The sequence below is a fragment of the Xiphophorus maculatus genome, chromosome 2, assembly GCF_002775205.1.
Source record: "Xiphophorus maculatus strain JP 163 A chromosome 2, X_maculatus-5.0-male, whole genome shotgun sequence".
NCBI lineage: Eukaryota > Metazoa > Chordata > Actinopteri > Cyprinodontiformes > Poeciliidae > Xiphophorus > Xiphophorus maculatus.
In genome coordinates this window covers 16,886,015-16,911,345 of record NC_036444.1, presented here as the reverse complement: position 1 = coordinate 16,911,345, position 25,331 = coordinate 16,886,015, and the positions used below count along the sequence as shown (strand labels likewise).

The 25,331-nt window shown below is 40.3% G+C and overlaps 4 protein-coding genes across 7 annotated transcripts; 2 read left to right on the top strand and 2 right to left on the bottom strand.

Annotated features, from left to right (window-relative positions):
* Nucleotides 1-510: 510 nt before the first annotated feature.
* Nucleotides 511-3,231, bottom strand: LOC102226243 (seipin-like). The gene has a single exon (XM_005803307.3). It carries the CDS (start codon nucleotides 3,213-3,215, stop codon nucleotides 1,971-1,973), a length of 1,245 nt encoding a protein of 414 aa, XP_005803364.2. The 5' UTR covers nucleotides 3,216-3,231; the 3' UTR covers nucleotides 511-1,970.
* Nucleotides 3,232-3,566: 335 nt separating this feature from the next.
* On the top strand, nucleotides 3,567-11,038 carry fnbp4 (formin binding protein 4). The gene is made up of 17 exons (XM_005803263.3): nucleotides 3,567-3,711; nucleotides 4,149-4,220; nucleotides 4,674-4,798; nucleotides 4,996-5,170; nucleotides 5,400-5,547; nucleotides 5,640-5,736; nucleotides 5,816-6,160; nucleotides 6,476-6,668; nucleotides 6,769-6,884; nucleotides 6,967-7,071; nucleotides 7,268-7,401; nucleotides 8,371-8,531; nucleotides 8,973-9,253; nucleotides 9,398-9,512; nucleotides 9,689-9,882; nucleotides 10,265-10,422; nucleotides 10,529-11,038. The coding sequence occupies exons 1-17, from the start codon at nucleotides 3,588-3,590 to the stop codon at nucleotides 10,617-10,619; spliced, it is 2,634 nt and encodes an 877-aa protein (XP_005803320.2). The 5' UTR covers nucleotides 3,567-3,587; the 3' UTR covers nucleotides 10,620-11,038.
* A 77-nt stretch (nucleotides 11,039-11,115) lies between these two features.
* Nucleotides 11,116-21,299, top strand: LOC102225984 (cytosolic carboxypeptidase 2-like). Of its 3 annotated transcripts, none has more exons than XM_023345755.1 (21): nucleotides 11,116-11,613; nucleotides 13,238-13,358; nucleotides 13,525-13,689; nucleotides 13,783-13,887; nucleotides 14,924-15,071; nucleotides 15,193-15,448; nucleotides 15,816-16,217; nucleotides 16,332-16,474; nucleotides 17,608-17,764; nucleotides 17,898-18,024; nucleotides 18,112-18,212; nucleotides 18,556-18,668; nucleotides 18,767-18,839; nucleotides 19,036-19,131; nucleotides 19,240-19,317; nucleotides 19,400-19,456; nucleotides 19,591-19,699; nucleotides 19,808-19,936; nucleotides 20,020-20,044; nucleotides 20,130-20,332; nucleotides 20,965-21,299. In XM_023345755.1, exons 1-21 carry the CDS (start codon nucleotides 11,602-11,604, stop codon nucleotides 21,042-21,044), a joined length of 2,700 nt encoding a protein of 899 aa, XP_023201523.1. In that variant the 5' UTR covers nucleotides 11,116-11,601; the 3' UTR covers nucleotides 21,045-21,299. The 3 variants fall into 3 exon arrangements, with proteins under 3 accessions (XP_023201523.1, XP_023201516.1, XP_023201513.1); XM_023345748.1 differs by having other exon boundaries at nucleotides 13,522-13,689; nucleotides 19,403-19,456; XM_023345745.1 differs by having other exon boundaries at nucleotides 13,522-13,689.
* A 343-nt stretch (nucleotides 21,300-21,642) lies between these two features.
* On the bottom strand, nucleotides 21,643-24,498 carry LOC102235989 (transmembrane protein 17B-like). 2 transcript variants are annotated; one of them, XM_023345772.1, is made up of 5 exons: nucleotides 23,358-24,498; nucleotides 23,066-23,169; nucleotides 22,629-22,742; nucleotides 22,039-22,182; nucleotides 21,643-21,876 (listed from the first exon to the last, which is right to left on the bottom strand). In XM_023345772.1, exons 1-5 carry the CDS (start codon nucleotides 23,704-23,706, stop codon nucleotides 21,775-21,777), a joined length of 813 nt encoding a protein of 270 aa, XP_023201540.1. In that variant the 5' UTR covers nucleotides 23,707-24,498; the 3' UTR covers nucleotides 21,643-21,774. The 2 variants fall into 2 exon arrangements, with proteins under 2 accessions (XP_023201540.1, XP_014325814.2); XM_014470328.2 differs by having other exon boundaries at nucleotides 21,643-21,895; nucleotides 23,358-24,495.
* Nucleotides 24,499-25,331: the final 833 nt, after the last annotated feature.

Below are 25,331 nucleotides of genomic sequence, written 5' to 3'. Positions count from 1 at the left end.
TCACTCTGAATTTCTGGACCGGAAAATATCACTATAATAAAAATATTTTAATATAAAATCATGACCACAGTTATTTGGCCGAAAGCATCACAGATCCTCATGCAGCAGTGCGAATCTGGTGGTTTTCCAAGTGTTCATGATTTTTTGCTACACATTAACTCGTCAAATTATTTGAGACTAAGTCAGTCTCTTCTGGCCAAAGCACATGGTTACAGTTAATTTAGCAACTTCGCCAAAAACCAATGGCATATGGATGACGTCTACTGGTTGCTATGGAAACAAGATGCCACCCTTGATGCAGTTCTAACAGTGAGCTCACTCTTCCTCAAACCAATATCAGCTTGGGTCTTCATCCAACTTGTCTGAATCGAGGATGTTTTATAATATTTATAAAATATCATAAAGCATTTATAATATTTTTTTTAATAAATGCAACACCAAAGCCTAAAAGAAAAATGTCAAATAAACAAAGAGATGGTTAATCTTTACACAAAGGTGAGGTCACAGGCATATCCGTATTTATTTTATTTGTTCAAACACATAAATAACATCTGTACATATTTGGAAAGATCCAACATATCTGCAAATATCTTTGGTACAAAATCTTAATTCCAAAACCACAACTCAAGAGTAACCATAAGAATGAAACCCAAAGTTTCCCTGACTAACAGGCTAAATACTTGAAGGCTTAGCCAGACAATCCCTGCATCGCTTTTAGCAAGTGCATCAACTTCAAAACTGTAACTTCACTTATCCCTGTTGTACTACAGTCTAATATTAAATACGCACATTACAATAAACACACAATAAACAAAAATGATTTCAAATGGTCTGAGAGTGTTGGTGATAAAAACCAAGTGCCAACTGGACTTTTGCAAAGACATGCAACAGGAATGATGATCAACCGCTGCTAAAGTACTTGAGTTTCAACTCACCAATTACACTGAGACAGAACTCTGCTTTGTTTTGCGAAACAGAAAAAGTCCCAATTGCTCCCCTCACGCTGGACCGAACTTTTTACAGACGGTTGGTAACAACAAAGACGCTTTTTGTTGAGTAAAGTTTCCAAATCAAATTGCTATGAAAAAGCTTCTGGGAGCAAAAAAAAAAAAAAAAATCACATGCACCGAATCATTTTGTTTCAGCCGCATGCCATCGACATTAAACAAAGTCTGATTTCTAAAAGCATTTCAGTTGAACTAAAAAGGAATATTGTGATTTCAGAAAATACAAAGATGAACTAATTGGTCAGAGATTGGAAAAAAAATGAAGATTTTTATTGATAATTACTAGATGAAATACTAAAACTACTACTTTTCTTTCCTACTACTAAATGCATCAGGATTTCTATAATTTTAGTCAATAAATACAGCAACTGCCAACTTATGCTTTGCACTTCTTTGTGTTTTGTAAAAATCAGATAAAGGTTAAACATTCTTTCATGCACAAGTCTGAATAATTGTGTAACTTCAAGGTACTACCTCTACCAGCGAAACTACAGCACACATTTTTCTCTTCTACGCATTACAATACTTAGAAAACCAAATTGGTCAAATTCTGAATTGAGCTTTGCAGACTTCAAAAGAAACAGAAATCGGAGTCGGCCAGGAAAAGCCAGATCAGTGCACCTCTGGAAAACACTTTAATCCAGAGATAAAAAGCAAGCAGGTTTCGTCACTTAAAAGGGTGTGTTGGACAACCGGCCGATAGGCCAGGAATGTAACGCCTCCTGAACTGGGCAACTCAAATACCACAAACATGTAAACTGTAACAGTAACAGTTGCAACAAAAACACAGACGTAAACAAACTGAAACAGACGCTAGACCACAAGATGCAACGCCAACTAAAGCAAGATGAGTCAAATAGTGTAACTTCATTTTATCAGACTGAAGGTTTGCTTTAGTCTACATCTACATTTCTGCATTCAAAGTGCTAAAGAGGATATGCAACATTACAGTTATTTTATGGTTTAGAGACTCATCCAAGGTCCAGGTCTGTGGCGAACGGCCGTCTCCCCAGTCTGAGACTGAAGGCTGCCATCCAACTCGTTTGACCCATCGGTTTCCACAGGTCCCTCAGAATCACAAGACTCTTCTTGCTGTTTTTGTGTGGCTTCAGCCCCAGAGGCTTCTGGGATTACAGGGGGGCTCTCTGGGGAAGACTCTGATACGACGCCCTGGAAATCACACCCCCCACTTATCGAGCCAATCACGGTAGGAGTGTTGAGCTCTTTCTGGGAGTTTTCCCTTTCCATGCGCTTCCGAGCCTCCTCCCTCCGCCTTTGGATCCGGGTGTTGTCTCCCATCATGACCCTGATTCTGACCTGGTCTGGAGGCCAGAGCCCGCCCCACATGAACTGCAGGTATCCAAACAGCGCAATAACACTGAGGAAGGCAAAGTTGGTGGCCACTCCGATCACTGCCGACGTCAGGGGGAAGTTGTACAAAAGGTACCGAATACCAGTGAAGTAGGCGTGGATTCTTAGCTGCGCTGAGTAGATCTGAACCCGTCTGGAATGGATCTCAATGACTGCACCCACAGTGGGGTGATAGGCATTCGTCTTGTAATCGGGATAGAGCTCCACTTCTATGAGCTGCTTCTGCTCAACCATCCCAGTCAGGAGGAGAGGAGAGAAGAATAAAGTGCTCAGGGTTTGCAGGAGGCTGGAGCGGTAATGCAGCATCGTTGATCGTCCCACCGACGAGACAGTCGCCCCGCCTTTGGTGTAACAGGACATCTTGATCATGAACATTCCCAGCTGTTCGTTCACTGGAGACTCCGGCAGCTCCAACTCGATAGACACCCTGTAAGGCTGGCCATTGGCCATCACCTGGTCCCTGTCATTCTTCATGAAGGATATGTTGGCTGTGGGGAAGGAGCACAGACCTGACTCTGTAGCATCACAATCAGAGGTGTAGTAGAAGTGCACAGGGGTGGAGAAGCTCACAGTGGGCATGTAGGAGTAGTAGAAGCTCCCGTAGAGAAATATGGACACCCACAGCAGCAGGCATAGGGTGCAGAAGAGGATGGCGGCCTGAAATAGTGTCCTTCGGGCTTTGTGGAAAGTCACAGCTGCCACATCCTGCAGCCAGTGGAGGAGCGGCCCCATCGCTCCCCCCATCGTGTCTGATCGGGAGCTCTTGGTTTGGACTGCTGGTCCTCTTCGGGGCCCCGTGGATTGCTGCCTCTGTGGTGGATCGCTATGTTCTTGCATTAGTGGGTGGCTCCGATCCGAAACTGTAAAATCGGGTACCTTGACATCCCATGCCGACTTTCTTTAACTAGCTTCATCCTTAGAGTCCGACTGTTAATAATATAGACACGTTGTTGGTACACATGGCAACAGGAGACACTAATTTGTCGTCGAACATGGTAACATTTTGATCCATTTCCATAGTGGAAGCTTTCTGCTGTTAGCCGCACTAGCTGCTTATCTTCCGATGCAGTTATACAAAAGTGACTCTGCGACCCGGACGTTAACACATCTCGAGCGGATGTACTTCTTCCTTTGTGTCGGCCTTGAGTGGAAGCAGTTCAGCTTCTACGGTCGACGCCAAAGAAGCAGTGCCGTTCAATAGACACATTAATGGGGAAGAAAAGCCGAATCGCAGGAGGAGCCGTGGGTCGAAGGACGATTCTGCAACTTTCTCCACCTGGACACCGCGGCGGAAATACCGCAGAGAGAGAAGAGGCTCCCTCGGGTTCTGATGGTAATTTTTCTAGCATGTTAGCGCGAAAACCCAACTCAAGGCTAAAAGAACGAAGCCTGTCAATTTAAACACAAAATTACTCAAACTCGATGTATTTTCGTTGCTAATCAACGCTTAGTGTCGCATAGTATGTTTCGTTCTGTATTAAAACTTCTAATTCTAGGGATTTATTTGCACAGCTAGCATGCTAAGCTAATGTTAGCGGCTAAACTAACTGTGCTGGTTCACGTCCATTGGTAGGCCATTGGTGGATATATCAATTTCAGGGATCCCAGATTTAAGAAAACAACATAATACCGACAGCCTGCTGTAGTCTTTTTAATGGAGCAAAGTAGACTAAGTTGTAGATGCTGTTTTATTGATTAGCTGTTAGCTAGCCAGTCTGCTAGCGACTAAAGTGGTTTACTGTATGCTATTTTTCTGCCACTTCCGTGCAGATGAACAAGACGGCGACGGGCACAGATTTGTTAAACTGACAAGCATGAAAGCGCCAACAGTAAAAGCCACAGGTGAGTTTAATTGTTTTAATCGGAGTAACTTAAGACTTAGTTATATTTCTTCGACTAAAAATAACATTCCTGGTTCTACAATGACAGAGATGAAGTTCTAAAAGATGAAATTACAGATCATGCAGTTTTTCTCTCAAATAATGCACAGTTCTTTTTTATTAAGACTACAATTCTGCTCAGTTTCCTTTGGGTCCTGCTGTTTAAACATATGCTATATCGTCATTTGATATATTTTGATACATCATCAAATAATATATAATTTCATTTCATATGGTTTATTGTATCTATCATACAATAAGCCATACAGTTTGATTATTTTATGGTAAATTGCACAATTTTGTAAGAATAATAAATAAATAGACTGAAATTTTCAGACACATGATCTGTTTGTCTGCTTGTAGTTTTTGCAGATGGTTCTGATGTAGTAAGATATTCTGTTTTTCATTCTGACAGAGGGTTTGTCGTTGCTTGGAGCCTATGAAGACAGCGATGAAGAAGATGGTGGAAGCCGTTCAGCTTCAAATTCTCAACACAACCAGCCAGCAGACATCGACAGTACCCTGGCCAATTTCATGGCTGTGAGTGTATATATACCCTACATCATAACTATAAATTGAATCAGTTTTTTCTCTCAATAGTTTTCAAATTTAGCAAGACATTCTCTTTAGTTCTCTGGTTAGAGATAAGTTCCACAAATTTATGAAAATATTAAGAAGGGCATGATGTCTTTTGTATTGCTTAATTACTCTGTTTCTACCGTTTTTTCCCACTTCAGGAGATTGATGCCATCACAACTCAGCCAGCTGCAGACGACGCAGCGGCTCCAGCCTCCGTTTCCAATGCCAACCCGCCTCGACCTGAGGTTAAACCTCAGCAGCAATCTGCGCTGGATGGTCACAATCAGCAAAGCACAGAGTTTGAGTACAATACGCAGTACTCCCTAGCCGGAGGTAGCTATATTTTCAGTTTATAGAAACTTATACGTTTTCAAAGGGAAGTTATTCTACATTGTACGACTTGTAGAAACCATCTTGTGATGAATTCTTCTCTTTAGGCAGCATTTAAGTACAGCAGTACCCCTGATCTAGCTATGCTATCACCAGATTGGTACCTAACCTATAAATCAATTCTGTCAACAATTTCAAAACAACCCAACATGTGCATCATTTTGTATTCCAGTGGGTGTGGAGATGGGAGACTGGCAGGAAGTTTGGGATGAGAACTCTGGCTGCTATTACTACTGGAACACTCTGACTAATGAAGTGTCCTGGGAACTGCCACACTATTTAGCCGATCAGGTGCAAAGTCTGGGACATTATGAAAACAGGTAAAACTAAAATAAAAAGCCTTTTTTCTTTTTTTTTACTGTGGTAAACAGTGTAGTTGTCTTTGAAGATAATGCTTGCTTCCTCCTTGTAGCACCAGTGTGAATGGGAATGGCACAGCCGGTGCAGGTTATTACGCAGAAGAAAACGTTGCTGCAGCTTCATCAGCTTCAAAAGAGACAAAAGCGAAGGCAAGTGTCGTTTAGATTGTCAGTTTTATGTTAATCCTTCAAACTTTGTAACTATAATGTCTGCATTTGATGTCAACAGGAGATTGTGGAGAGTGTTGTAGCTCTGACAAGTGAAGAGGAGGAGCGTCAGGGAGTGGCTGCCTCTCTCCTTGGTCCACTGATTCCTTCAGAGGTGAAAGAAGCAGAGGAAAAATGGAGGAAAAGGCTGATGAAGGGATTAGATGAGACCGAGAACAGTTTGGATTCTGATGGGGAAGTTGCTAAGCCTGTAGGATCTCCCACTATACCCTTTCTGGAATCAGACCCGAACGTCGCAGTGCAGAAAGATGTTCCTAATAAGAAGCTGTCAGGAGACCAATCGGATGCTGAAGAGGAGGCAGAGGAGGACACAGTCGAACTGGAACTGGCTTTAGAAAGGAAAAAGGTGAGTTTTGCAGAAATGTCACTTTATTTTCACTGCCAGACTTCTTGCATTAAGAAGCAGACACTACACCACTGCTATTGAGCTGTGGTGCCTCTACTGAATATTTCACCTTAGGAAAAGCCTAAAAAAAGATGGAGAAACATGATAAATACAATTGGTAGTCTTGCATTACTTTTTAAAACATTTTCTTGCAGTTTTTTCTCTCCTGCCTTTACAGCAAAGGTGTAAATCTTTCATGAATGCCTTGTGATTTTTGAGCCAAATCTGCAACCAGTGGTTTGCCTAATGTAACTCGCCGTTGTTACCCGTTTTTAGGCAGAGCTTCGGGCACTCGAAGAAGGCGACGGGAGCGCAGGGGGCTCCAGTCCCATGTCAGAGACCAGCCAAGATGCTGCAGGATCACGTGGGGCTCTGCTGAAGAAGAACCGCTGGAAGGCCGTCTTTCCAAGTGTTGCCAGCCCTGATTCTAACAGCAGAGGCTCAGACTTCCTGGACAACGCAGAAACGAGTGAGTTTAAATTTTTATTCTGACATAACAGCACCTCAGTGTATTTTAATTGGAATTTTGAAAATCTCACTGAGAACATTTGTTCATATGTGCCTTTTAGCTCTGCCTAAAACCGAAAGTGTCGTAGAAGGAGAAGTAAAGGAAACGGACAATTCAGAGGAGACAGGGGCTTCAAAACCTCCCAACAAGGACGAAGTAGAGACCCCTGAGCTAAAGGTGAGTTTAACATTCTCATTACTGTCATATAAATATAACTTTGTTGGTGCATCTTAGCATGTATTAATGCTAAAATATGCAGTTTCAGATTGGCGAACTAGCAAACACCCTAACTAGCAAGATGGAGTTCCTGGGGATAAACAAAAAGACCATCTCAAACTTTCACCTGCTCCTGCTGCAAACTGAGGTGAGAAATGGTCCATGTTCCGGCTCTCTGCTGTGACCTCTGAAATATTTAGCACGTTCTGTCATTAATTTTGCACAAGCATGTATCAGATTTTAATATTTGAACTCCTCATAATAATCCATCACTGGACGTGCCTCTATGGAAACCTACTGCAATTACTTCTTTCTCATCTTCCCCGTGGCGCTTCTTTTTTTAGACACGGATTGCTGATTGGAGGGAAGGTGCTCTGAACGGGGCCTATCTTCGACGCAAGCTGCAGGAAGCTGCTGAACACATAAAATATTATGAACTTAACGCCACCCCTAAAGGCTGGTCCTGCCACTGGGACAGGTACGCGCTCCTTACCTTTCACATCTATAACCTCCCTCGTCCCCCAGAAATCTTACGCTGTCACAACAGCCGCCTCACTCCCCCGCTCTATGCCGAGGTTGCAGCCTTTTGTAACATGACTTGGGGGAGAAACTTAACCTGTCCGAGTGGATCACCAGAAATAGACTTCAGGTTTCTGTGGTACAAACCTTAAGGGAGCATCCGCTCTGAGCCACCCTGCTTCCTGTTAACTGGAGCTCCCACAGAGAGGACTCCATGTCCCTGTTACTGACTGCTCAGCCCGATTCTGGGTTCATTCGGTGAAACATTTGGGAGGGGGTGTATGTTAGGGGGGAGTTGGTTTCGTGGGAGAGCTTTGCACTTTACAGGACTACGACTCCCATGATGCAAAGCAGACAGAGTGAGGCCCTGGGAGCGACGAGTGTCATGCATCAAAGTGTGAAGATGGAGCAATGACGGGAATCCAGAAGGTCAGACCAACTCTATTTTATCTGTCTTCCTGTTTTTCATATATTATTTTGAATCTTTTTTTTGTTGTTATTTTTAATGTAAAATGAATGGATTGTGTGATTTGTTATTTCCTGATGTGTGATGGCTGAACATGATAACAGTGTTTCCTCCCTGGTTTGTTCCTGAATCTGGGAGGGAATGGTTGTCTAAAACAGAGCAAATGTGACAACCATGATGTGAGCTGCTGAAAGCTACTTTCGGGACCTAGAGATGATTTGTTTTACATTATTTATTCTTTAAAGCAAGGTGGGTCCTCTATCCACACCCATATCGACACCACAATTGGGCCCTTCTCCTGGATGGCAACCATTGCTGTCCATTACAAACATTCCTGCTCCCTGTTGTTGCCATTTTGCCTACTTCCTTGCCCCACCGTCACAGGGTGACCATGCCGCTCTGCCAGTTTCAAGGACGGCGGTTGAGACAGTTGTTTTCTATGTCTGTTGTTCCATTCTTTAGAGAGCACAGGCGGTATTTCTATGTGAGGGAACGGACTGGTGCCTCCCAGTGGGAGTTTCCAACAGAGGAGGACAAGACGGAGGACCCAGTAGACACTCCAAGTACACAGGATCTGAACCAAGAGGAGACAAAAACATCTGGACCAGCTGGTGGGGCTACAGGTCAGTGTTGGCAAAGCATCTTAAGCTGTTGAGTTCTGTTCTTGTATTCGCTACTCGAGTATTTTTATTGTGGAACATGTAAAATGTTTTAACTTTCTCTAAATTAGAAAAACCTAAAGATTCTGTTAATGTTATTTAAATAACAGCACTGTACAACACTGCCATATTAGGGCTGCAACTAACAACAATTAATCAGTCATTGTGACGATTAATCGGATAAAAGGTTGGCTCATTCTGCAGATTTTTCATTTAACCACTTAAGTCTTTTTTTATACAATATTAGAAATACATTTAAAAATGCCAATAAATGATTTAAATTGTTCTGCATGTACGTCAAATGGACATCAAAGTTTATCTGCCTTCATTCAATATGTTGCTTTAAACAACAACTGTGATGTCTCCACCTGACTTCTGTTTGTTTGCCTTCTCACTTTTCAACAGAATTCTCATCTGTTGCTCCACCTCCGCCTCCTCAGCCCAGTGCGTCCTCCTTCTGGTCCCCGTCCCAGCCGCCCCTTCCCAACAGCCCTCCTCCACCCTCCAACGACCCTCCGCCCCCTCCCCTCCCTCCAGAGTCACCCCCACCCCCTCCACCACCTCCTGACAGCGATGGAGAGATCATGGAGGTTGAGATGGATGTGGACGACGACAACGAAGAGGAGCCCCCCGCTCCTGGAACAGAGGAGGACGGCAGCGGGAGGTGTGGCTCTGTTAACATGAAGGTAATGGAGCAATCACTTTTTTTTTTTATAAACTAGTTTACATCTGATAACTAAATAACCCCTGATCCCGGTACCGGCCCTGGTTCCAGGCCTGGTCCGAGCCCTGGTCCCGGACTAAATAACCTGTTCTTTTTTTCTTGACAGATCATAGAGTCAGCTCCTTTTGGAAAGGGCCTGAAACGGAAAGCTGGTCAGGGGAGTAAAACTGTTACCATTGGCAGCAGTCCCATTCTTTACACTCAGACTCCAGTTCCTGCAGGTAAACGCAGTACAAATCCTCCACAGTATTTCTTATTATATAAGTTTTTTTTCCCAACTTTTTAAAAATTTAATGCAATTTCCAATTAGTGCAGTCATTTCAAATGATTCAGCAAAAATCCTTGGGTACCATTCCTCTTTATTCAGCTGAGACCTGAGGTTTTTCATTTTTTGCAGCACCTCTAATGCCAGCAGCAGCCTACTGGGGTATTCCGGCTGTGGCTGCCCCTCTGATCCCATGCGAACCTCCAGCCCCCCCTGTGCCAGTGCTACCTCCTCAGCCACCGCTGCCTCCCTCACAGCCAGCTTTTGAACCTGCTGCAGCCAAACCTTTACCTGCAGACAAGACCAAGAAAACAAAAAAGGATAAGGTTGGTGTTGGGGGGTAGGGAGGAGGAATGGATCATGCTTCCCATCAAATTAAAAACCTGCATCTTGATCTAAGGGCTTTCATTCATCCATCTGTTTGTTAATCGGTGCATATATCTATCATTCATCTGCTTGTTTCACTGTTTATCCAATCATTCATTTATCAGGCCATTCATTCACTCATAAGCTAATCCATTCATCTAAATGTTTGTTTGGCCTTTTCTATATATATTTTGCTCATTTTACCATCAGTTTGTCCATCCTGTTGTCTGCTCATCTATCTGTCCTTTGGCAAATTGTAATTTTGACTCTATCTTGTTGACTTGTCACTTTATTTTGGTTTCTAGCCATTATCATGACTTTTTCATTTATTTGTTTCTGTAGCCAAAGAAAAGTAAGACAAAGATGCCTTCACTGGTGAAAAAGTGGCAGAGCATTCAAAAAGAGTTAGATGAGGAAGAGAAGAGCAGCTCCAGTGACGAAGACAGAGATCTGCTCAACAAGAAAAGCATTGAGGATTGGAAACAACAGCAGTTCATGACGTATGTTTCTGTGTTACCATGAGCTTCAATCAGTGCTTTTAAATAGTTTTTCTTCTCTCGTGCTTCTAGGTGGTTGTTTTAATGCTTGTTTTTCTTAAATTTCAAGGGGAAAAGCTTCAAAAAATGCCAACTTTGAGGCACTACCAGAGGACTGGCGGGACCGGTTGAAGAAAAGGAAGTTGATGAACAGCACGTAACACCTGCCGATTCCCACACGCTGCCCTGGCCGTGTTTGTAAATCCGCTCCTACCTATACCATAAGAACATCCCTCTGACGAGATGCAGATTTGTTTTACTATCAGTGGAGTTTCTTAGCTGTTCTATGTTCATATGAGACATTTTGAAGCCCTTATATGGCAGGCCATTCTCATCAAGGGGGTTTGAATGTCCTGTTTTTGTACGAGATCTGTAAATGTGCCAAACGTGCTGAGGTAATAGGCTTTCCTTTTTATATAGACGCAGCTCAGATGTCCACTAGTTTGTTTGGAAGAATTGTCTATTTTAAAGTGTGTTTTTACATGGGGAAGGAAGGAACGGGCCAAATTTGTGAGATGGGGAGGGATTGTCCCTGGACTTGTAAATTTTGTAAAAAGTTATTAAAATTTTTTTTTCAAAACTGTTGTTTATTTAAAAGAAACTAGCTTTTTATTATAATTAATGTGAACAGAAAATGCCTAAAGTTCGGAGGAACGACTGCTGGTGGGCTAAACAATATGTTTATTTTATTTTCTCAATGCAATGCCTCTTTTTAAGAGACCGTAGCATGTGCAATGTTTTCCTTTTACCTTTAAGTATATATTGAGCTTACCAGTCCATTATTTAGTAAATTTTAAAACGAATAAGTTTATGGAGTTGAGAAGATTCCTAATAAGCTACCCTAATTGCAAAAGTAATTAAAGAAATAGGTTTGCTTATGTAATGAGTTAAAGAACACTGAAGAAAAAACAAAGTAAAAGAAAAAAAAAACTGTTTTTGCTGCAAGACACACCGAGGGATAATTTTTGAACAAATTTTCTTTTAGCATCAAACTAGTGTACTTACGGCTTGTTCTTCGCGACATCGGTAAGGTTTGACCGTACGTATCCATGGAAAACGCTGTGTTGTGCTACTTCGTTGCCAAGCAACGTCGGGAATAATTTTCTGGGTGTTTTCAGTCCCACGGAGCGCTTAAAGGAAAGCATGCCCACCGAGGTAAGGTGCTACGAGATTGTGAAAGTCAGTTTTTGCTCAAGTTTTCTTGGCATAATCTAACAAAATGTTAGCATTTTGGATCAACCAGCGGGAAATCACAACTGATTTCCTTAAGGCAATGGTACCGATTGGGTTACATTTATAAAGAGGATATTCGTTGAAACATGGAGGCATGAGGAACGTTTTATGTTATTCTTTCTAAAATATTTGTGGTCGAGTGTTTAACTAGTTTGCCAAGTTACAGCTATAATACAGACAGAAGAAAGTAAACAACCCCATCGTGTCTTAAAACAGCATATTAAACTGCAGTATAATTGACAATGATTTTATAATTGTCCACCAAAAACGAAGCTTCGTCTAAGAAAACAAGTTACATATTTGCAGTGTTCTTACTCCAACGTTTTCACAGTTCAATTAATACCTCAAACTAATACCATAGTGGGATTTCTACGTAATAGACTGGCACAAAGTGCCAGTGAACATTGGAGGGCTATTTGGGGGACAACCCGTTTTTACGTTCGCAGGATGTATTTGCAAACACTAATACATCCGGCGGACAAATAATTAGTTGGAGGAGACAAGATTGCTCATTAAAAAGGTTCCCTTATTAACCAGTTTACCCACAAGAAAAATAACCCAAACTGTCAGCAGATGACAGTGTTACCCCGTAACAATAACTCAAAATAGTCCAAATTGTAGTTTCAGGCATGTTTAAGCAAAGATGGAAAGCCAATGGTTGACTTGTTTTGCCTACGACATTTTGGACATAACTTTGTGGTTCTTTTTATCTTAATATATATATAGATATTAGTGTAAATGTTAAAGTCTTGGATTGTAGCAGAAAGACTTTCAATAGACCATCCAGTGTGCCGAATGATCTGACTAGTAAAACAATACTATTGTGACGGAACGTAATAAAAAAACAAAAAATCTTTTGACTTTTAGGATTGCTCTTTAGAAAAGTGTGGTGTCCATATTCAGTATTAAGCCCCTATGAGTGAATACTTTGTAAAATCACCGTTTACTGCAGTGACAGCTGCAAGTCCTTTGAGGTGTTTCTACCAGCTTTACACACTTAGAGACTGAAAATGATGCGGATTCTAATTTGCACAACAACTTAAGCTCAGCCAGTCCCATCAACCATTCATTGTCCCATCAGCTCTGACCTGCTCCCCCCTTCCCTAATGAAGAAAATAATCCCTTCAGCGAAATGCAGCTACACACACGTCTCACTGTGAGAATTGTGTATTCAGGGTAGTATGCAGTGTTAGGGTTTAGATGTAACACAACCTCATTTTGTGCTTAGTTACCTTCTGAAAGGGACTTTGTCATATACTGCTCTCTTCTTGAGAGTAATGCAGGACCATAAGGACTCTTTCAACTACAGCAGATATACATATTTGCACTGATGCATGGAAACATTCAAGCTTAGAAAAGTTAACGATATATAGACGCTTGTGTGACAAGTAAGCAGTGTGGAGTTCAGTCAATGAGGTCTTTTTTTCTGTAAAAAAAACAAACTGGAGGTCCTTATTTGAAGATGAAAGCAGCACACGCTGGTTGTATAATTCCTTTTATAAAATCTGACTGAGATCAACAATTTTACTGGCGATTTTATTTACAGCCTCAGACAAAGAGAACACCGGGCGCCGTCATCAGGAGTTTAAGGAAAACCTGCAAGACGTTGGGTCCTGACGAATCCAACTCAGAGCAAACTGAGGACGAATTAGCGGAGAGGAGGCAGTGTAAGCAACCTTTAAGTTATGTGTGTACAATTTGCAACTAATAGCACATGGATGTAGAATTAATAAAGTAACTGAGTGAAGCTAGAAGAATGTGTTACAGCACTTTGGCCAAGATTACAGGTTATTAGATGTGTTATTAGATGTTATGTGACTCATCTTCCAGCAGTATGCATGAATCTGAGTCAGACTCTAAGGACAACGCAGCTGCTCTTAAACTTCCATGGTGGTCAGCCGGTTTTCATTCTAAGGCCACCGTCTGATCTGGTTAACTTCCTTCGCCCCCGATGGCCAGTAGAGTGTGAAGTCATCAGCGACAGCATCCAGCACATAGGTCACATTTCACTCTATTTGACTTTTGCCACTTGGTTGGATGGAGACCTATAATTACTCATAGAGGGATTGTTTTTTGTTTGCTTTTTTTTAGAATGGGAGCCACCAGAGCCGGAGCCCTTTCATAAGCCCTCCCACAAGGAGTCCCTCATTCCAGCTGAAGATGGGCCAGGGAATGTGGTGTACTGCTCGGACTTTGGTAACTATGGGTTTGGTTTGGAGAGTCATCATGACACCTAAGAACATAATACCAGACAGTTACACACACTCAATTAAATCACACATAACAATTTTCACGACAGAAAAATTAGAACGATTTTATGTGATTATGATGGCTCTAAATCCTTTTGGAAGCCGCGTATGATTATGTCATTATGTCACAAACTTCTGATTGGCCAATTTAAACTAGAGTCAAGTGGAGGCACATGTGGATAGATTTTCAGGCAATTATAATATGTTAGTTGCCTGTTTTTCATGCATTTGGCAAATTCTATTTAGCAAATAGAAACAAGTGATTTAAAATAGGAACACCGTAGAGTGATTTAATCTCTATGAGAAACAATGAGACAAAATAAGGATGTTTGTGTTTTTAAACATTGTATGTAAGCATCTTTCTAATGTAGAGACCCCATATAACCCAAGGGCCAAAAGCAGTCGTAAGACAATTTCTATCTAGTCTTTACTTTCCTCAAAGCAAAATAAAATGACAAAATAAACCAAATGAGATTCTTGAGTCTTCTTGCAAATAAAATCCTACTAAACTCAGTTAATTGGAAATGTGACTTTAAAGGTTTTGAAATAAAGCGGGATTCTGGTTAATAGTAGTTTCTTATGAGCAAACCAGGTTGCCATCTTTAAAAAAGAAAAAAAGGAGTGCTATTTTTTAAAGTAAAAAAAACAACAACAACACATCTTTCAAGTTCTACATGCTACAAAAGTATTTGTACCCCTTGAACATTTTTCACGTAACATGTTAATGCATTTTTCGGGGGGGATTCATGCAATAGATCATCCATAAACCATGCACAATTTTGAGATGGGAGCAAAATAATAAATGGGCTTAAACAATTTTCTAAATACATTTTAGTTCTGGTTGTCAATAATGTAGAAATGTTCAACTGGGATATGAGTTCTTTCTCCAAGGGCTTTACATTGTCTCATTGTCAATTTATTTTACAGAACCATCATTTTTAATTCTGTGTTTCTTCTTTTCATATCTTTCTTAATTATTTAAGCAACAAAGCATTTATATTTCACCTGCTCTCGTGTTGGAGGAAGCAGGGGCTCCACCAGTTGTGCCAAGTTTCTTGACACACCCCCAGATATTACTCTTGAATTTGAATCGCGCTTCGAAAGTGGCAACCTTCAGAAGGCTGTCCAAGTGTGAGTCTCTTCACTCTTGGTTTATTTTGTTTGTCATCCAGCTTTCATCTTTAATCCCCGAAAGTTTGTATCAATGTGACAACAATTGAACTCTGTGTTCTCGTTGTTCTTGCTTGTTCAGGGGCGCCTTCGACTACGAGCTCACGCTGCGTACAGACATGTACACTGAGAAGCACACGCAGTGGTTTTACTTCAGGTTGAGGAACATGAAGGCTAAAATGATTTACCGCTTCACCATAACCAACCTGATGAAGGCGAGCAGTCTGTATTCCCTCGGCATGAGGCCGCTCCTGTACTCTGAGAGGGCGGCTAAGGAAAATGGAGTTGGTTGGCATCGAGCAGGGTCCAACATCAGATACTATCAGAACTGCAGCGAGGTAGCATCCAGATCTGCTTTCAGACCACTTAATGTTTGCAAATTCTGTTACATGACATGGCAACAAAAAATAGCACGCATTTACCGTATGTAGATAAAGTTATTTTTTAAAGAAGTGTTTTAAATAGGAACGTGACAGGATGGCTGTTTTTAACAGTTTTTGTTTTTCTTTGGGATGTGTCAAATTTAGGTGGCAAATTATGTGGGGTTTTTTTTTAACCTTCATTCTAGAATTGCCACATGTTTATGTAAAATTTATAAAACTCAACAAATTATGTGTTTTCCACAAGCAATGCAGGTTTTACAGCTCTAATCTGGACAGATCTTATGTACCAATCTCAACGGACTTTAATGGTGTGTCTGGGCAGGATACAAATGAGAACAATGATGACGGCGACCGCCTGTACTCGCTCACCTGGACTCTCCGGTTCCCCTATGACTCAGACACGTGCTACCTGGCCCACTGCTACCCCTACACGTATTCACGGCTGCAGTACTACCTGAAGCAGATAACCTCCAATCCAGCAGTAGCATCGTACTGCGAAGTGCGGACGCTGTGCCAAAGTCTTGCAGGGAACGCCGTCTATGTTATTACCATCACGTCTAGAGGGACCAGCCAGGAGGAGGTGAGAAACAAGAAGGCTGTGGTGGTGACAGCACGAGTCCATCCAGGGGAAACCAACGGATCCTGGATGATGGAGGGATTTTTAGACTTTCTGCTCGGAGACTCAGATGATGCTCAAGTTCTCAGGGATAACTTTGTTTTCAAGGTGCGCAATTCATTTTTGTCAGCTGTAATCCAGTTATTCCAAAATGCTTTTGAAACTTCTCTATCCTAATTTTTTTAAATGTTTTTTTTTTCTCCCCCACTGAGTTAATTGCAGGTTGTGCCAATGTTGAACCCAGATGGTGTTGTGGTGGGAAACTACAGGTGCTCACTGGCAGGCAGGGATCTCAACAGAAACTATAAAACGTTGCTGAAGGATTCTTTTCCATGTGTTTGGCACACCAGGAACATGGTTGAAAGGTAATAATGCAAACGGAGCCCCAACCAACTATTAAATGCATTGGGGAAAATATGTTCTTTGGAAGCCTGGCTTTTCTGTTTAGAATATTCTTCTTTTATTAATCACAAGTGCATATTGTAATTTTCCAAGAAACAACATTTTGGATTTTCCTGAGCCATAATCATCTAAATGACAAGAAATAAAGGGCTGAATTATTCCACTTCGAATGAAATGAATCTACAGATCCATTTAATAAAATAGAATATTATTGAAAAACCCATTTATTTTAAGAACAATATCATTAAATGAAGCACTTTATATAAAATAATTACACACAGAAGGACGTTTGAAAACCTTTATTTCCGTTAATTATGATGATTTTCCATGTGCAACTAATGAAAACATGACATCAAATTAGAATATTATGTCACAGCAATAGAAAAACTATATTTAAAAACAAAAATGTGGGCGTAATGATAAATATGTTTAAAACCTGCTTAAAAATTGTTGTTTTCAACAGGTATTTTTAATATGACAAGCAAGACTCACGTGAGACGTATGTTCTAATTTATGTAATATGACTGTACATAATGATTTTACTTTCTGAAATGAGGGGAAATATCTTTAAGCTTTTCCACACATTTCAACACAACACAGAAGACATGATTAAATTCTAACAGAACTTGCAAATAGGTCTTCAGCCCAGCGTGAATTTTATGGTGCTGCTCTTACGCATTTGAGCCCAATCTTGAGGGATTTGGGTTTTTTGTGTGTTTATTTAGGTTTCTGTGTTCTGTTGAGTCTCTGTGTTGTCCCGTCTACCCTTTGATTGTTCCTAGCTGTGTCTCATTCACTGATTACCCTCTATGTATTTAAGGCCACCTGTGTGCCTTGTGGGGTCCTTGTCTGTCAAAACTGTCTAGTCTGCTGTGAGCTGTGTTTGGGGTCCAGTTGCTACCAGCTCTGAGCTTTTGCTCTTCTGTGCTGCCTGGACTTTGGATTGTTGTGTACATCTTCATTAAATCATCATTTCATTCTACATACCTGGGTCCACGGCGTCTTCCTCACCGCCAACTACCGCATTTCATGACAAATCTGTTATGAACTTCTTCCAAACCGTTTCCAAATCTGTTTTGCTATTCTCTCTCTGTAGACTTGTGGCTGAAACAGAAGTAGTTCTTTACTGTGATTTTCACGGCCACAACCGCAAAAACAATGTGTTCATGTATGGATGTGACAGCCACAGCAAGCTGTTCAAGTTTCAAGAGAGGGTCTTTCCGCTAATGATGAGCAAGAATGCAAGGAATAAGGTAACCTTATGAATATTTTGGCAGCGTCTTAGGAAAAAAAGCTTTAAACACTGCAAACATACAGTATTTCTTCATATTTGTGATTTATCTGAGGAACGCATGTTCAGTATCAACATCTAAATCATTCTCTCAGTTCTCCTATAAGAGCTGTAGGTTCAAGGTGCAGAAGAGCAAGGAGGGAACAGGGCGGATCGTCATGTGGAGATTGGGCATCAAGAACAGCTACACCCTAGAGGCCACCTTCGGAGGATCCACTCTGGGTAAATATGGGCTTCCTGCATGTTTTCATGTGTTCATAGATGTGCACGTTGCACAAGGTTCTGCAGTATTTTCTGCTGTTACTTTAGATGACAGAAAAGGGACCCATTTTACTACTGGAGATTTGAAGTCGATGGGCTTTTACTTCTGCGACACCCTCCTGGACTTCTGTGACCCTGATCAAACAAAGGCAAGAAATGAAGCAGAATACACTTTTACGTAGAAACATGGACTACTAATGTAAATTTTAAACTGTCCCTTGTAAAGGTGTATACATCCCTTAAACTCTTAAACATTATTCATATTACAACCATATTGTCAATGAGTTCTGTTGGTTTTCTGTTTTGAAAAACCTGAACTACATATGGGCTGCTTTGTGTTTGTGCATAACATAAAGTCCCAATGCATAGATGAAGTTTGGGGTCTGATCGAGACCAAATCTGGTAAAGTTGAATGAATATGTGTTCTTCTGAAGGGCACTGGAAATTACCAACAGATACAGTTTTATTTTTCCTTTTTCATTCTTACTTTAGGTGAATCACTGTTTAGCAGAGGTGTCAACCTTATTGAAAACGGAGATCAGGAAGAAAATGAGCAAGACTCTGGATACCGATAGTAGCTTTTCTGTGTCTGACCTGGAAACCAGGTAATTTTATTATGTTAAACTGCAGGCAACACTTGGCAAAAGGGTTTAGTAAATGAATTGTGCTCTCATTTAGCTTGTTTTTTTAATTGCTTTCTCAGCACGAGTGGCTCTAATAGTTCAGATTCAGACGGACTTCCAGTTCACTTACTACACCAGCAAAGAATTCCAGAGGTATCCTGACAAATTAAATTTATTTGAACTGAACTCTATATTTAAATCTCTGAGCAAAAGCTCATTAAAGGCATTAAAGTTTGGTTTGAATCATATTTGATCGATTTCTCACACATGCACCTCCTCTCTTTCTCCCTCTTTTTCTCTCTCTGTCTCTCTTCTTCTTTTTCTCTCTGCCTCTCTCTCTTCCTTTCAGAAAACTCATTTTAAGAAGAAAAAGAAAAAATTAAAATCTCGTACGGAAAGAGACAGACTCCAACCAAGCCGTGAGAGGACTAGTTCACGGACAAAGGTTCTGGAGAGCAGCAAATATACCGTCAGGCTTATTATGCTGTATTCTGTTAACATGTTAATGTGTTCATAACTTCCTTTAAGGGTTATTAGTAAACTGTTTTTGCAGGAGTCCTGCCTTTCTCCTGAAAATATGGATGAAGTACGAAGCCAAGAGTCACCTGTTGGAGGACAAAAGAGAGGAAAGGTCAGGTTTGTGGGATATTAGTATCCAGATCACTAAGGTGTGCAATCTTGAAAAATAAGAGCTGTATTTTTTGTATGTAAAGCAGAATGACCTGAAGGGAACATGTGTAGTCTCATCTCCAACCAGTCATCCTGAAGAGGTAAGCCAGGTAACACTTTGGCAAGTCAAAGATCTCAAACTCTGACACCCGATTATCTCCTGTTCTTTCTGATACTATTGCTCACTCTCAGCTTTATAATGTTGAATTATTTCAAAAGTTACATTGTGTTTTAGGAGGACAGTCAGGACAACAACTGCATCCCATGCATGCACCACAAATTGAAGCATCTGTATGAAAGCACACAGTACATGAAGCCTCCATCAGGTGGAGCAGTACCATCAGGTACTGCTACTTCTTACAGACTCCAGATGAAACAAATCTCTTAGAATGGTTCAGGAGTCTGAAAAGGTTCTCTGTGGTAAGGATTCATATATGTTACTTGCTTCTCAGGTGATAAAGCGGTTAGAAATAGAGAGGTGAGATGCAGCTGCCCCCCTCTCTCTCTGAAGGTTCCTCCGCCATGTTCTCCTGTTCTGATGCAGCCCCTGCACTATACGCCACCTTTGTCTTCTCAACAAGGTAGCAGTGGCATGTGTGGAGGTTTAATGTCACGCTTTTCAGTTGTGGTCATTTGGTAGTAAATTGTTTTTGTGCTCTTTTAGGGTCAACTTTCTTAGCTCCATACAGGTAAGCCACACAGAGGAGTTATGTTTTTAAACAACACAGGATGTTGAATGCTCGTTTTTAGGGGTTTGTGTCTCCTCTTTGGCAGGTTTCCTCCATCTGGGTTTATCAGAATGGCTACACCCATTCCTCCGACTTCATCCGTTTCCACATCCAGCAATTGCCATGTTTTCAAAGACAAACATGTACAGTGGGTCTCTGGTAATTTTCCAACTAAGGGTTTCTCCACATCGGTCACAGACATAACCAGAGCCCGCCGTAGAGAAGGGACCCTAAAGGATTCATCTGAAGGTACATCCTAACATTTTTTTTTTCTTTATAGTGCCAGTCAAATTTATTTGTACCTCTGGTAGAGATAAGTAAAAAAAACCCTTTTATGCCACATTTCTTTACTAGGGCAAAATCCCATAATTTATTTTGTTTGTTTTTACAACCTCAATTGCAATGAAGTTGGGATGTTATGTAAAACATAAAGTGGGACAGGAGCAACACTTTCCGAAACCTGGAAAGAACATCAGAGATGATCAAAATTCAATGTTGTGCATTGAGAAATTGTCAGAGATTCCTCTTTCAGTCTGCTTTAGCCTTTTGAAACATTACATAGGGCACTCTGCTGTCCCATTGACCCGGGCTGCCAAATATTGTCCCATTGTTAACGTATGTAAAAGCAATTATTTATAAACATGACATTTTTCCCCAGTGAATGATTGTTCCCAATTTAAAGTTTGAAAGCTTTTGAGATTTGCGGTTGTGAAATTATGCTGAACATTTTTACCAGGGCTGCCAATAAATATGTCTGGTACTGCATTTAATTCAGTTACTAATTTTGTTACCTTGTTTTATTATTATTATTATTACTTTCTACCAAAACATAATTCTATAGCTTTTAGCCAACATCTCCTTCAATGTAATCTAATTTCCAGTGGATGCATCTTCGTTTACACCTCTTATGGGCAAAACCAAAGGGCTCTCACAACGCTGGCACCCCCTTGAGAGAAAGTGAAGTATTCAACAATTTATTTGAGCCTGGGCAGAAGCAAAAGGAAAAACTTTTATCTGTAATCTATGTGAACTCCCTGCAATCTGCCTCCTGTCGCCTCAATAAAAGACTTTATTTGCATTTGTTGTGGCATACATAAATATGTTCCCACACATCCTTCTGTCTCTTCATCATGTAACTTTTCCAGAGCTTTTTTAAAAATATAAATACAAAAGCTTACTATCAATATATTAACAGTAGTCAGCCTGAATGGATGGATGGTGGACAAATAAAAATGTTAAAAACAGAATCACTCTGCTTCTTTCATAGAAACATAGACTGATAGAAAAACAGATTGATGCATGGAATAATGATATGATGACGACCGATAATAAACAGATGGATGATGGATAGATAGACGACTGCATGGAAATGGGATGGATGGCTGGAACTTTTACATAGTGATAAGGAATACAGCCTGGAAACAGAATATGAAACTAATCCTGAATTCATTAAATATTTTTTACTTTTCAAAGTTACTGATGCCAGTTCAAAAATAAGGATTTTGGATCTAGAACTAATTCCTTCAAGAATACACAAAGAAAATGCAACCAGATCTGAATAAAATACAAAAATAAATATTTTATTTAAACATAAATCATATGAAAATATCAACCACTTGACACATGTTAAGTCCTTTTTCATATCGCCCTTAGTGTTTGAGAGATGTGCAGAAAGAAGGCATCCTTGTGACTCATTGCACACCAGAACAGACGTGGATGTCTGAGCCTCCGAAGTCAGTCAAACTGTTGGAGATGAAACTGGCTCCCTGTGTGTCTAACCATGTTCCGCAGCGCTGCAAAACCAGAGGCAGCCTGGATCAGCGAGGAGAACAAAATGCATGTCACTCAGTAACAATTGATGGATGCCAACGTCACAAAAACATATGCTGCATAACGTGTTTTAACATAAAATTGTAGACTATGTCAGTCCAGTTTTGCCAAGCAGACACCCATACCTGTATGAGAATGAATACGGTGAGCACTATGTGGACGCCCCTCTCCAGAGGCTGGATGAGAATGGCTTCATTAAACAGCTGGAAAAGGATGAGGGGAAGCTGCAGAAGGGTGGTGAGCAACCAAAAGCCTGCCAACTCTGGAACCTTTGAAAAAATGTAAAATAAATAAACAAAGTTATGAATTTCACCGTCCACTTTTGATCCAAGCAACTATCACAGCTGCACAATATATTGCAATATTAGTGTGTGCAATGTTTATATCGCAAAGGACTGTTTGGAGTGCAGTAATTGTAGGATGAATATATTCAAGATGTTATAAGCTTGCATTTTAATTTAATTTATTATTTGGCCAGATTGCTAGTTTTTCGACAGCTAATATTCACACTGGACACAAATGGCATTGCCCAGCATGCTTGATTGTCACAGATTGATGGAAGCACAAGCGAGAAACGGAAGAAAAAAAATCGAAGCATATCGCACCTGATATTGCAATATTTACCAATTACTGCCAACATAAGGTTTTCTATTGTGCAGCCCTAACAACAATCAGCAGGCTTTTAATGGTTTTTTTTTAATGAGAAGTGTCTCACCTTTTCTTGCAGGTTCCCAGCATATCCGAGATAAAGCCTGATGGCCTCAATAAGAGTCATCAGCAGCAGAATAGTCACAAGGATGAACTTGTAGTACTCTGGCAAGGCAGGGTACTGGTGGAAACGACAAACACCAAACCATTTATAAGATGTTTTTTGTGTGATTTAGCTGAAACCATTAAGTTCTACTTCAAGTCTAATTCAAAATGATATATATTTTAGCAAAAGATCATATTGTTGCTGATTTAGCTAAAACATAGCAGCATAATATCTCTACAAAGGGATTTCAGGTATACTGGGGACTGGTAACATGATGCATACTTTTAAATGTGTATTTAGCGTATTCGCTAATTACATCCTAAATATACCCACTTATATAATGTGTATTTTGTATATCTGTACACCGGTTTGTCTCTTTCTAATGCCCTCCTTCATACCTTGAGATGCAGCATAACAGTTTCACTGATCCACCAGCAGGGAAAGAACCACATGTTAAAATACAGCGACATCTGCAGCTGGAGGCTGGACAGAACTGGTTTCTCTGAAAAGATCAGAACAACAGCACATCGAACACCAGGATAAACCCCAGAACCTCCTCGATGTTTTTATTTAATATCAACTTTATTAGCGAAAGAAGGGAAATAATGCCACGCAAAGCATGCAGCTACACCAATGCTAACATCTGTGCTAACTCGTCTGCAAAGTTTAGTCGCATTGCTTTTGGTTTACCGTGAGGCAAGAATCCGTCGTTTTCTTCGGCGAACGTCACAGTTCGAGTCTGGTCAAATAAGATATTACGAGAAAAGTCATCTAAGCGCTTTCTGATGGTCTCCGGGAGCTCCATCTTCTGCCTAAAAACAACAGAACTGGAGAAAGGAATACACCCCGCCTCTTCCTGGTAAACAGGACCATGGAAACCGTCGCTGTTTCCATGGTAACCTGGAACACGCTCTGCGGTTTGATTAAACTCTCTATTTTGTTTGTTGTTTACGTGTTTAGCCCTACTGACAACTCTTAAATTATGAGGGAAAGTGAAAGCGTACAGGCCTAAACACACCATTTCCACCTTGAAATACATGGATCATGTTTTGTGGGAGCTTTGCTGCACAAGGGACAAGTTTACTTTACAAAGCAGATGGTCTGGTTTAGAAAGAACATTACATTAAAAACATTAATAAAGCAACATCTTCTGGGATACGAGTCTCCAAAATAGACAGTAAGAAAAATGGCCAAGAAAGTTAAGGATTTGGAACATTTTCCCATAGAAAATTTATTGGTATGAACTATTGCAATTAATATGTTAATTATTAATTCTGTGACTCAATCCAATCTCACCCTAACCAACCCTGTCACATTCTAGGACTGTTGTTTAACATAACTTGATGTTTGTTAAAGAAATGGAGTCATTTCAAGTTTGTTTTTTTTTCTTTACAGTTTTGGTAATAGAGACAGTAGATATTATTTAGTGCAGTAGGGAAAATGACAAGGAAAGTGAAGCTTCATATTTATCGTGCTTCTCTCTAAATATATATGCTTGGAGGTGTAAAAACCTGTGACTCTTCCTTGCGGCCACAGCTTCTGTGTGGGCTGTGTAAACAACTACTGGGACCTGTAGGAACTAGATACAAATGACAACCCACTGTCATAATAAAAAATACACCATCTCATTATGAAAGATATTTATTTTTTATGGCATAATCAGTTACAATTATACATTCTTATCAGGGTTGTATGTAGCTGAATGAAACTCGTGAGAGAAGTAATTTATAATTATCAGAAAATATCTTCTAGAGTTAATAAACTTAGATATGTAGCTTAGTGTTGAGGAAAAATGATTATTTTTAGTGCTTAATACAGTTAATCTTACGGCATGTGTAAAAGGTACATTGAACACTCTTATTTTGAACAAATTTCTTAATTTTGAACAGGTTTGTGTTAAGGATTTAAAACTAAACCAGATGGGCAATATCACTTGAGCCTGGAAGAGATAACGGGAGAGACTTCGGATTTCACAGGTATCTGTGAAATCTTATCTCATGTTTTTTCTTTACCCAAATGACCGTAGAATACAGGAGGCCAGGACGCAGCTGTTGGCTCTTTTGTTCTAGCAAATGGCCTTTGATCTTTGGTGTAAATTAGGGGGAGTTCTAAGTTTCTCTGAGTGCCTAAGGTAGCTTCCAGTTGGTCCGCCGGAGGTACGCCTTAATTGAATATATTAAAAAGGAAAGACACACCTTCAGTATAAGACTTCGTGTACAGGAGTAAAAATTCAGAGAGCTGCCACTATTTTGCTTTTTTTGCATCGCTCTCTCCAAAGACGCGTCTTTGTTTTTTGTTTGTCTTTGTCTTTGTTTTTGTCTTTGTTGGTCTGCCTTGTCTGTCTTTGTCTGTATAAGGTAAAGAATGCATATCTCTGTTCCTCTGCAGCTTTGTTGTTGATTCATACGTTGCTTTGTATGGGATTAAACTCTGTAACTCTGTGACGTCAACACGCATTGTTGTTTTCCTTGTGGCCGCACGTCGCCCGCTGAGAGGGCCTGGGAGTTTGAGGAAGAGAGAGAGAGCCAAACTTTGTTCCAAAGTTAATTTATAAATTATTCTTCCTTAACATTAGTCAAAATTTTATATATATATATATATATATATATATATATATATATATATATATATATATATATATATAAAAAATCAATAAAAGAAGGA